The 12418-nt window shown below is 46.7% G+C and overlaps 1 protein-coding gene across 1 annotated transcript in view; it reads left to right on the forward strand.

The window, feature by feature from the left end:
- Positions 1-12418, forward strand: part of LOC142465448 (sodium/hydrogen exchanger 9-like) — a 174134-nt gene that overhangs the window by 71399 nt on the left and 90317 nt on the right. Inside the window, exon 5 of the mRNA XM_075569406.1 lies at positions 10627-10742. Coding sequence (XP_075425521.1) covers positions 10627-10742 — 116 coding nt within the window. The remainder of the gene's footprint in view (positions 1-10626; positions 10743-12418) is intronic.

A 12418-nucleotide genomic window follows, 5' to 3' on the forward strand; every position in this document is an offset into this window, starting at 1 on the left:
TTTTTCAGGAGTTGAGGGGGCGGGGCTACAGACGGCAGGTTAGGGATCCAAGTTGCAGTCTTGAAATCATTCTCAAGAATGATTTCATTGGCTGCCGAGGTCCCAGTGACGCTGCTGCAGCTTCAAAAAACAACCTGGCTTGTTTATTGAAACTGTAGCCAGCGCCAACTCCGTACTTCGGAGACAGGGCAGCTGCTACCCTGACAACCACAGTTCACTTTAAATACATTGTGTCCCACGGCAGCTCGCACGTCAGCACGGCCTCCCTCCGAAGCCTGCACCCTGAACGAGGCCTTAGAGCTTTAAGCTGCTATGATGCACTCACAGTTATTTAGACAATTTAATGCCTTTTCCACACTGGGATCTGGAACTCTGCTTATTTCCATCCTCAGGTGACCTCTTAGGATTGGCCTTTGCGCATCATAAAAACATATAGTGGGCACGTAATAAAAGCGAATACTGCTCTCCGATTCTCACCACCCTCCTCAGCTCAGATCTCTCTCCCGTCGCGTCACTTCTGGTTTCGTGGTGCGCTTCTGGTCTACGACGCAGGAGGATCGCGGGTTCAATCAGGTACAGGTGGGTCAGGAGTCTAGCAACGACGCTACTAGTTTCGCAGGGGTTTGTTTGGTCAGGAGACACCTGCATCGTAGACCAGAAGCGCACCACGAAACCAGAAGTGACGCGACGGGAGAGAGATCTGAGCTGAGGAGGGTGGTGAGAATCGGAGAGCAGTATTCGCTTTTATTACGTGCCCACTATATGTTTTTATGATGCGCAAAGGCCAATCCTAAGAGGTCCCGTAAGGATGGAAATAAGCAGAGTTCCAGATCCCAGTGTGGAAAAGGCATTAAATTGTCTAAATAACTGTGAGTGCATCATAGCAGCTTAAAGCTCTAAATAGTCAGAACATACTACCCTATGCTTTCCCCCTTTCTCTTCTCTCCTATTCTCTTACGTCTAGGTCATTCTTGTGGTGTCTACTTTTTGCGGCTATTGTGGAGCTGTGGACCTAAATGGCAGCGGGAAATAAGAGGTGTATATTTTCTGATTGTTTACGGTAGCGCTGTCTGTTTCTTCTCTCTCTCTCTTCTCTCTCTTCTCTCTCTTCTCTCTCCTGTCTCTCTTTCACTCTCTCTTTCTCTCTCTCCTCCCTCTCATCTCGAAACACAAAAAGAAAGAAAATCCCAAAACAAGCACTCTTAATCAAAATGTAGAAAAATACAAAAAAGTTTCTTTATCACGATATGATAGCAAGAAAAGCAGAAAGAATATAAAAACAAGGTAGGGGTATTAGAGTAAGGGCTGGGGGTAGGAGTATTAGGGTAAGGGCTGGGGGTAGGGGTTTTAGGGTAAGGGCCTGGGGTAGGGGGTTTAGGGTAAGGGGTTTTAGGGTAAGGGTTTTAGGGTAAGGGCTTGGGGTAGGGATATTATGGTAAGGGCTTGGGGTAGGGATATTATGGTAAGGGCTTGGGGTAGGGATATTAGGGTAAGTTCTTGGGGTAGGGGTTTTAGGTTAAGGGCTTGGTGTAGGGTAAGGGCTTGGGGTACGTGGTTGTAGTGGGGTAAGGGCTTTGGGTACGTGGTTGTAGTAGGGTAAGGGCTTTGGGTACGTGGTTGTAGTAGGGTAAGGGGTAGGGGTAGTAGGGTAAGGGCCTGGGGAAGGCGGTTGTAGGGTAAGGGCCTGGGGTAGGGGTTGTAGGGTAAGGGCTTGGATAGGTTGTAGGGTAAGGGCCTGGGGTAGGGGTTGTAGGGTAAGGGCCTGGATAGGTTGTAGTGTAAGGACTTGGGGTAGGCGGATGTTGGGTAAGGCACTTACCTTCGTGAATTGGCCGCGACTAAATGCCCTAGACCATCTTCGGACACTGGACGATGCCTTAAGGTTATGGCCCATTCACTTGAATGGTAACAATGTAAATATATAGCTCGTACATGTTACTGAGCCACCTGTGCTGAAGCAGGAATATCCTGAAAACCTGGCCTGTAATAGTTTTCAAGCCTTTAAATGTATGTAAAGTTACATTGCAATACGTTTGGGGCCATACCTCTCCTATGTGCTTTCTGATCTGGCCTACAGAACCGGCCCACTTGATGTTCTCGATACCCTATGGGGCAGTAAAATACATCAGAGAGTATTAATTAGACTTGCACACTGGGCTGAAGGAGCGGCTCAGTGAGCAAAGACACTGACTCCGGTTTGAAGAAGGTTCAGTTTCCGGTGTCAGCTCCTTGTGACCTTGGGCAAGTCACTTTAACTCCATGTGCCTCAGGCACCTAAATCCTAGATTGTAAGCTCTACGGGGGAGGGACCTGTGCCAGCAAAAACTAGCAGCCCTATATAAGAACAAATAATAATTATTGTTATTACACCAGCCATGCAAATAAGGCCGCGATTATAGTGACAGCGACGCGACGTTGCGTCAAAACAAATGCATTGCAGCCGCCGCGTGCGCTTATAGTACGCGCGGCGCGACGGCTTGTTCATCTCAATTTGATTTGTCCAGCAACCACAGCCTGACGTCGCCGGCACTATAAGCGTAGCCTAAGGATCCCAATTCTGTGTACCGCACTGGCAACATCTCATGACTTGCTCTTACTGTAAGGGTTATAAGACGTTAAGCACGTTCACCAGTTCCAGTCGCCCGCTAAATAACTTGTGCGCCCGTGGGCCTGGTTTTTTGCAAGGCTGTTATATTGTTGTGTCCACCTTAATTGCAATGCAAAAAGGGATTACACAGATACAGGGAGAACCTGCCCTGTTTCCAGCAGTACAAATAGCCTCTCGTGCCGTAGTGTAGAATCTGAAGAGGACTAGAGCAGGCAGGTGATATCTTTACGCTTGCAGTGCGCGGGGGGTCATACCATTGGCTCAGGCGGGTTTCTCCGGCAACCAGCAGAGGCACAAATTGCAGCAGTGCCGGGATATGTCAATTACCAGGCGGCGAGGTGCGGAGAGCCGGACTCGAGGAGTGAATACCGGGACCGCCGTGATATTCCGCTGTTCAATTTGTGCAACGACTCGCCGGATGATGTAGAAACCCCCCACAGCTCAGCGGTGTGGAGACGCGCAGGGCGGCTCCATCTCTCAGGCACAAACTCCGACGGCTGTGAAACCTTTTATTATCCCATGCGCGATGGTGGCTAGAGACAGGGAATGATTATGTAACAGCGTGAAGTGTAAAAACACAGCGTAGCCACCAGCAACGGCTCCCTTATACCTTCAGCAGGTCGCTTTCCCACAATGCCCACGTAAAGAGGCAAAACAAGCTGGCTGTTTACCCCCCTCCCCATTATTTTTATTTTCTACATGGGTTGAAGCAGGGGGTCTCCGGGGCTGAACCCCATTAATAAAGGATTGCTAACCCATTCACTGCCAGAATACATTTCAGGACCCTGTGCTCTTCAGCTAATTTTTCCAATGAGTTCGAGCCAGGTTACTACCCTATTTTAGGGACAGGGACAATATTACAGCACTTTGAGCCTTTACTTTTTGTGGCTCTTCATCCTGTACCCTGAAGAGTTAAAAAAAAAAAAAAAAAAAAACTCCCTTTATTTTAATATTATAATTAATAATAAATTGTTTTTAGATATCGCATCACAATATCATATACTTTGGATGTTTCGAGTTCCCCCTAATTTGGGGGTTGCCTAACTATTGTACTATACTGTGTGATTGAGTGCTGACATAAGGGGATCTCACTGGTCTACCGGCCTCTCTTAGGTCTGTTGTCTACCAGTAATTGTTCATATCTATTGTTCATTTGCCCCTTAGCACCGTCCACCTTATATTGTTTACATATAATTATTAGGGAGTGCTGGTGTCATATTTGTGTTTTTGGTGTTATAAGATAATGGGAATATATGGACAGGTGCAATGATGTGTTGAGGTAGTCTACATCAGGGCTGGCCAACTCCAGCCTTCGAGGGTCACCAACTGGTTTGGTTTTCCGGATATCCCTGCTTCAGCACTACAGGCTCAATCAGTGGCTCAGTCATTGACTGCATCACCTGTGCTCAAGCAGGATAGCCTGAAAACCTTACCTGTTGGGGGCCCTTGGAGTTGGCCACTCCTGGTCTACGCAGAGCACTGGCGCCTGGTACAGATGTTAACCCAAAATGTGAGGGACAGAAACGCTGGTCTCAATGTTACCACCTGCACTCCTACAAACCTGCATTCCTGAGGACACAGGCGTCCCTCAGTCTGTTCCAAAACCTACCAGGTCACTTGCTGGGGCTTAACTCAACATTCCAAACTAGGTTACAACAGATCACCCTGCAGCTCAGGTGCAGTTCGTCGCGCCATCTTCAACCTCAAAGGTTAACTGCCCAATACATTCTGTGCCCTTATCTCTGTTTCCACCCAAAATAAATGAAGGCACCCCCAATTAAAGCTGTAATGTGTGTGTTTTCAGGATATCCCAGCTTCAGCACAGGTGGCTCCATAAAAGACTGAGCCTCTGATTGAACCACCTGTGCTGAAAGGGGGGCTTGAGGGCTGGAGTTGAGCCCCCCTGCCTTAAAGTGTACTATGTATTATGTTGCCCACTACTGATCGACAGGTGCGCCGACGAGTATTCTAAAACTTGCCTTGGAAAATCTGGGGCCATCACCAACAAGACCCAGGTACATGCTGGGTACATGCTGCAACATTTCAGTGACATTTCTGCAGAGACTAATGGCCCATCGGATTAACACAGCAGGGGTCCCTGGCAGTCCCATTCAGTTTGAATGGGACTGCCAGGGACCTCCGCTGTTAATTTGATGGGCCATTAGTCTGTCTGCAAAAATGTTGCAGCATGTACCCAGCATGTACCTGGGTCTTGTTGGTGATTGCCCCAGATTTGTTTTGGAATACTCGTCGGCACTACAGTACACAGTACATCTTTTCCCCCACACAGGTCAGCCCACTGTAAAAGCTACAACAGATAGGTGAAGTTGACTAAGGCATACTATATTTACTAAAGCAGAGTTGGGCAACTCTAGTCCCCAAGGGCCACCAACAGGTCAGGTTTTAAGGATATCTCTGCTTCAGCAAAGGTGGCTCAGTCGAAGACTGAACCGCCTATGCTGAAGCAGGGATATCCTGAAAGCCTGACCTGTTTGTGGCCTTTGAGGACTGCAGTTGGGGACCCCTGCAGGAACGTATGATGGCTATGATCGCTCCTTAAACTTACTTGATAATTACCATGGCACTGGGGCTATTATGCCACTGACACTGAAAGCACCATTAACAATGGAAAAACCTCAACAAGTGATGTCTCGTCCAATATAACTTGCCACAAACTCCCTAGCTCTTGTCCATTTTCTGCACGAATTCCGTCCCATTGTAACGTTGGAAGGTGTTTCAACGAAATAGCACCGCTTAGTAAACACGAGTATATTTTGGGGTTGTAAAGGGTTAATAATAGGTCAAAGCCGCATGCATGCTCTTGAAGGTTTACAGCGGACTCTTTCCCTAAATTCCATTTCCTTTTCAACTTAATTAGTAGCATAAAAGGGAAGACCTTTTCAAGACAACCCGAAGTAGTCAGATATTTAACGAGCTTCTGGAGGTCCTGATACCGGAGACGAGCTTCTGGGGGTCCTGATACCGGAGACGGGCTTCTGGAGGTCCTGATACCGGAGACGAGCTTCTGGAGGTCCTGATACCGGAGACGAGCTTCTGGAGGTCCTGATACCGGAGACGGGCTTCTGGAGGTCCTGATACCGGAGACGGGTCTGTCAGCAGTGTCTCCGATTTTGTGATTGCAGAAATGAGCCTGAAGTTAATCAGAGGATTTAAGCTCTGACGCTGGAATCCTCCTCTCCGAAGGGTTCGGTGGCACAGGAAATCCAGCAGCAAAAACCTTCCGGTGGGATTATTCGGGTGATGCACTGTTGACTTTACGTGCAGTGCTGAACTTCACACACCCTTGGACAGCAGCATGCTTGTCTGACCGCCGGCGGGGCGGAGAAAGGCTCATTCTGATGATACACGAGGATCTGGAGCGCAGTCAACACTTCCAAGGTTTTTCTGTGCCATACAAGACCACGTTAACCTCTTTCCTGCCAGGGAACCAGCTGGAATGTTGTAGGGGAAATAACGGGGTTGGGCATGGACTGGAAATCAAAGTTTGTAGAAGAAAATATCGGTGCCTCTGCTGCGTGATCCGGGCGCCAGAGGAGCATACAGTAGACAAGCGCACCTTGGTTTTTAAGCAGCGGCCCACAGAGATCGCCGTTTTTTAGTATATGTTTACGAGACCCCTTCTCGCCCTTTCCAACGCTGTTTTTATTTTTAAAATCTGTCGCACCGTTTAGGAGATAGACGCGTTTGAAGTATTAAGCGTCGGGAGGTTAAAATTAAGTTCTCTCCAGAGCCAATTGCGGGGTAAAAGGTGCTGGGGTAACCCCAAAAACCAGAGCATAGGAAACCCATGTTTAACGCTATAAAAAAAAAAGAATGTCGATTAAAAAAAATCGTTATTATGGTCCATCTGCGGCTTAATGGCTGACCACCTGCCCCGCTCCTGTTCTAATCACTCGTTCCCCGTGTGAGAGGAGGAGCAGGACAGGATTCTACAGCGCATTATGCACCTAGCTAACAGGGTGAGACGCTCCTTCCCACAAGGTGGTGAGGCCTGTGTGACCCTCTTGTCTGGCCCTTGAAGTATATAATGTCGCCCATTACTGACACAGGGGTGGAGCCTCAGAAATCTGTTAAATAATGCTAACGGGGATCTTCAGAGCTCAGTAACGACGCGGTAAGTGCAGTTTTTAGCCGTGCGTTAGTATAATGGATGTTAGCGCTAATGAAATGCAGAAGAGGCGTTACCCCTCCCCACAGAGCTCCGATATAATTACCGCAGGGATTTAACGCTACGTTAGAAGGGTTGCCAGGTATCCGGTGTTGAACCGGACTATACTGTATTTGGACACAGCCCAGTAAAAAAAAAAACAGGTAATAGTGGACGTGTGTGTATACCGGTATTACCTCTCTGGACATAGTGATCTGACCGTCTTGGGGAGCCATGGGATTTCCCCGAGCAGGGAGAGAGCAGGGCTGTTGCTAGAGGGCTGGGCAGCTTCCTCCATCCTGATTGGCTGCTGCTGGGTAATGCAGCCAACCAGGAGGAGGTGTAAGGAGCCTGGGGGTGGTGCCAAAGAGAGGAGGAAACCGCATGGAAGAAGTGAGAGGGGTGTGTGTGTGTGTTTGTGTCTCGAGCGCGTCACATCTTTCACCATTGTGTCCAGTATTTTTGGAGAAGCCATCTGGCAAACCAGTTAGTTTGGTCAGAGATAAAGGTGCCGTTACTTCCATCCACACCCTGATATAGTGCTGTTACGGGGTCTGGGAAAGTGTAAGACCACAGTTAGGTCTGATTTACTATCACATTGTTATTTACAGGGTTCTTTTCCTCTCCCGTCTTCTCTTTTTTTACTGTAATTAAACACCTATTCAGGGTCCGCGAGGGAGTAACGCAGCCTTTGGGTGAGACAGGGTTAATGCCGTGTTATCTGAAGCTAACGCCACGTAGTGCTAACTGCACACATCGTTAAGCCTGTGCTAATGATCTATCTAACGACCATTGTTTTTGCATTTATCTAGCTTTGTAGAGACCCATTAAATAGAGGAAAACTAGCGGACGTTACCTAATCAGGTAACATCACATTAGGAGCTTTGAGTATCTCTACCCCTTTGAGCCCCAAAAGGTGAACAGCCTCGTGGTGGCCCATGGCTGTAACAGGGCTACTAGCTGCAACAGCACGTGTCCTGAAACAGGTAGTATAATCCAGGGGGGCTCAACTCCAGTCCTCAAGCCCCCCAACAGGTCAGGTTTTCAGAGTATCCCAGCTTCAGCACAGGTGGATCAATCAGAGGTTCAGTCTTTGAGCCACCTGTGCTGAAGCAGAGACTGATTGTGCCACCTGTGCAGTGATATCCTGAAATCTTGACCTGTTGGGGCTTGAGGACTGGAGTTGAGCACCTCTCCAGTTAATACAGCGTTACTAATAACGTAGGGTTAACTTAGGTTAACGTTAAAAAGCCTAAAATCATTTTTTTAAATGAACTTTTCCTCATTAAATTAATATTCGTGTCTGGCATTGATTTTACCAGCAATACGACCATGTAAGGTACAGGTAGCTGATGGAACTCCCATGGCTTTAAACAATGAAATCATTACTTCACATGTGCAATCACCCTGCTCAAATAAAGATTACACTGTTATACACTACCTCATATTGGAGTGAATTTGACTGCACAATGTTTGGTTAGTAAGTACTTTATGCGATGTAAAATCCCCGGAAACACACGTTCGTTTCAAAGGTACTGTAAAAAAGCTGCATTAAGGAAGAAGGTTTTCCAGGTGGCTCAATCTTTGACTGATCCACTGATTGAGCCACCTGTGCTGAAGCAGGGATGTCAAACCCTGACTCGTTGTTGGCCCTTGAGAACTAGAGTTGGCCACCCCTGGTCTAGTGCTCGTAACACAAATCCACTTGACAACCCCTCATCTCTTGTTGTGAGAACCAGGGCGTCTCTTAGAGTATTGTGCTACTCCAAGAGACACTCCGTTTTGTTTGTGCCTTATTATTTAAGAAGAGTGCTTGTCCTCTTTCAACATGGCCCCTGTGCAGCTTCCTGCCTGTGAACCAATCCGGAGCAGTCACCTTCTGGTTCACCGTTCTCGATTTGACTCACAGGCACTTCCTGTCCGCTGTCATTTTAAAGCAGCAATACAGGTTTCCATTATTGTTGGGTTTTCAATTATTCTTTTATTACAGGATTGAAGCAGGGGGTCTCCGGAGCTGAACTGTGTTAATTTCAGCTGCGGGCACCCCCTGCTTCCAGGGATACTTATCCCCCATACAGTAGGTGTGCCGGTATCTGCAGCCAGGGAACTGTGTGCCTAACATAATGGCAGCTTTAAATGTCCCGCATCACACGAGCCAATAGGGAGCCGTGATGTCGTCATCCGTTGCGGGTTCTTATTGGCCCCGTGACCGGGACATTTAAACTCCACAGAGATGCAGGCAGCCTAAACGGAAGCAAGTACTGTATCTCTGGAAACAGGGGGTCCCTGTAGCTGAAATTAACACAGTTCAACCCTGGAGACCCCCTGCTTCAGTCCTGTAATAAAGAATAAATAAAAGCTGTGTTGTATTGCTGCTTTAAGCTGCTGGTTCGAGATGTGTATTCTTGCACCGTATTCTCTTCGTCTACATTGGGCTCACACTTTCAGAAAAGTTAGAAAAGTCGCCAACAACTTTTTAACCTAAAAAGTCAAAATTGACAAATCGAATGAAATTGTCGAATTTTGCCACAGAAGACTATACCCTGAGATCTGGATTTTGCATCTCCTCTCCAGCAGACCCCATATTTGCAGGCAGTGGGGTTTTTACTTGGCGAACTCCTTCGTTGACTCGTCGTGAGAGTGAAAACAGTGACACTAAATATCAGTGAGATTTGACATGCCTGTATTGTGCTTGTTTGCAGTTTGACGCATTGACGCCTCGATTTACAAGCAAATGATGACATTATTTTTAATACGCTGTAACCTTTCAATAAATCTTTTTATACATGGCACGGTGAAAATATCAGCCATTTCCTCCAGGGGAAATAAAAGTTTTAGTACAGTGGGGTAGCCTAGTGAAATAACCATTCATTTCACATAGCATATATGTGATACCAGTTCTATGGAAACAATGAAAACGAGGATCTGAATATTGTTTGAGCACTTTATTTCGGATATGGGATCATTGGTGTTTGGCCGCAGGGGGACATTTTGCCGCAGCCCCCTCCGCCCCCCCCCCCCCATGCTGGCCGCTTCAACAGCAAGGTACATTTTAGGGTAGGGGTTAACTTTAGATATTTTAGTAGTTAGGGTAAGAGATTAGTTTTAGGGGTTTTAGCGGTTAGGGTAAGGGATTCGTTTTAGCAGTTAGGGTAAGAGATTAGTTTTAGGGGTTTTAGCGGTTAGGGTAGGGGGTTAGTTTTAGCAGTTAGGGTAAGGGATTAGTTTTAGGGGTTTTAGCGGTTAGGGTAAGAGATTAGTTTTAGGGTTTTAGCAGTTAGGGTAAGGGGTTAGTATTAGGGTTTTAGCAGTTAGGGTAAGGGATTAGTTTTAGGGGTTTTAGCTTTTAATGTAAGTGATTAGTTTAAGGGTTTTAGCAGTTAGGGTAAGGGATTAGTTAGGGTTAGGGTAGGGGGTTAGTTTTAGGGGTTTTAGCGGTTAGGGAAGGAGGTTAACTTTAGGGTTGTAGGGTAAGGGATTTAGGTTTTTAGTCTAGGGGGTAGCGTTAGTATTAGAGGTGAAGATTAGGGGGTGGGGGGTTTAGGGTAAGGGCCAAGGTTAGTGACTTACCTTAGCGGCGAAGCATCCGGCGGCCGAGTACCCAGCACCGAGGTGAGCAGCGGTTAAACGCCAGCGGTCATTTGGTCACGGCAAAACGGCCGCAGCCAGATGTCCTGGACCACCTATTTCTAATGCTGTGTTCCATTCCGAGATTGTCTTCACTTTATTGCCGATACTGCACATGTTCTTGAGCGAGACCAAATCTTTAGCAACACTTCCCTTGCCCGCAGGTTGCATATTGTGGCTGTGGAACTGATCCGATGTGTGACTGTGTGTCTCTCCCTGACAGGTTGATAATGTATGGCTTTGTAAAGGCGATGGTACAGCTGGGACAGTTACAGACCGGCGACTTTCACTTCACAGACTGTTTATTTTTCGGCTCTCTGATGTCTGCCACAGACCCAGGTAATTTTATTCACGGGAACGGGTTCCTCTGCTTTTCAATCACAAACGTGTTCGGATTCAATGCAGGTTTGACGCAGGATATTTATATTTATGTACGTTGTTATTCCGTCTTTGCATCACTTGATTATTCATGTCCAAAGCCTCGTGTCAAGCAGGGTTAATGGAAACTAGGCTGTAAGAGCGTTTGCCACGTTGGCAAATGTAACCAATAAAAAGAGGCAACACGACCAAGTATTATTTTGGCATTTGGTTATTCGGTAATAGTCTCCTGATTGTAAAACGGCACCAGATTGATCAAACATTAAGAAGACTGGCAGCATACAAGTTGTACCGGACTTCCAGCATCACGCCCATACGATCATTCCGGCAGCGATGCCACGGGCGCCATGCCACCTTGCCTTCGCCTCACCAGCGACGTGGAGCAGGCTGTCCATGGAGCAGTGATCTAAAGCCACTAGAGAACCAGCATTTAAAGCATGACCTAAGCAGTATGGTGCAAAGGCCTCTGGGATGCCAGCGTCTGATAAGTAATAAGAGCACGGATTTCAGTATCAGGAATAAGAGCCTCGTTTCAAATGATGCGGATTTCGCCTTATTAATTCTGATTTTAAAGTGTCGTTCTACTCTGTATATAAAATCCTAATAAATAAGGCGATATCCGTATCATTTGACACATGGCTCTGATGGGTGGTTATTCCTGATACTGAAATTCATACATGGGAGACGGTGAGTATAAACGAACAGCGGTGTTACATGGCTCGTGTCTAGTGTAGTTACAGCAAGAGGGATTGCTTTTTCCTTGATTTGGGGAAACCAGTTTGCAGGTGGGGGACTTGGATAAAGAGCGTAAACTGTATGAGGTTTTAGCACGTATTTTTTTTAAAGGGAACATTGCTCTTGCTTTTTAACAATACCAACTTTAGTTGATATAGCTCTTTTCTTCAATGGGGCACAAAGTGCTTCTCAACTACAATATAGCGTACGGTACATAGAATGTTACAGGCATGGCCAGTGAGCGTTCAATCTGTGGTTTGGTGACTGTGGTTCTGGGAGATGTAGTAACCTGGGCACGGTCGCACGGTTCTGACCCCGAGTTATAAACCAGACTTCCCTACTTCATAGTGTGTGCCATTGATTTCAGACTCTGTGTCTTTGCTCACGGCTCCTTTAAATTAGGGCTCAACAGGACGTTACCTAAAACAGGAAGGGTCGCTAGGTTCCCGTCGTTAATGTGGTATCCACAAAGCGAATGATGTGCAATAACACTGTACATCTTATTTGCATGGGGTTAACGTCACGTTATAGCGGCATAACTTTGCGCTATCTCCCAATGTGACGGTGAGAGTGTCTTGGCGTTGTGTGGATCCACACCCAACGTTGGGTCTTTAGCTCCTGTGAGTAAAAGAGGACAGGGGAATAACTCTGTTAAATCAGGCCTAACTGTGGTGTGACACCCATTCAGAAACAATAAAATTATTGATGGGTAGAGTGACAAGTTTAGTTAGGACTTAAATAACATAACGTCACGCCCCAACTTTAACCTTAACTGACTTTAGTAGATAGTATGCGATGTTATAATAACATACATCGCACATATCCCATAAGTCTCTTATAGTTAACCCTATCATCTTTGCTGGACAAAATATAGCGTGATTATATATTATATATAATATATA

The sequence above is a fragment of the Ascaphus truei genome, chromosome 14 (assembly GCF_040206685.1).
Source record: "Ascaphus truei isolate aAscTru1 chromosome 14, aAscTru1.hap1, whole genome shotgun sequence".
Classification (NCBI taxonomy): Eukaryota; Metazoa; Chordata; class Amphibia; order Anura; family Ascaphidae; genus Ascaphus; species Ascaphus truei.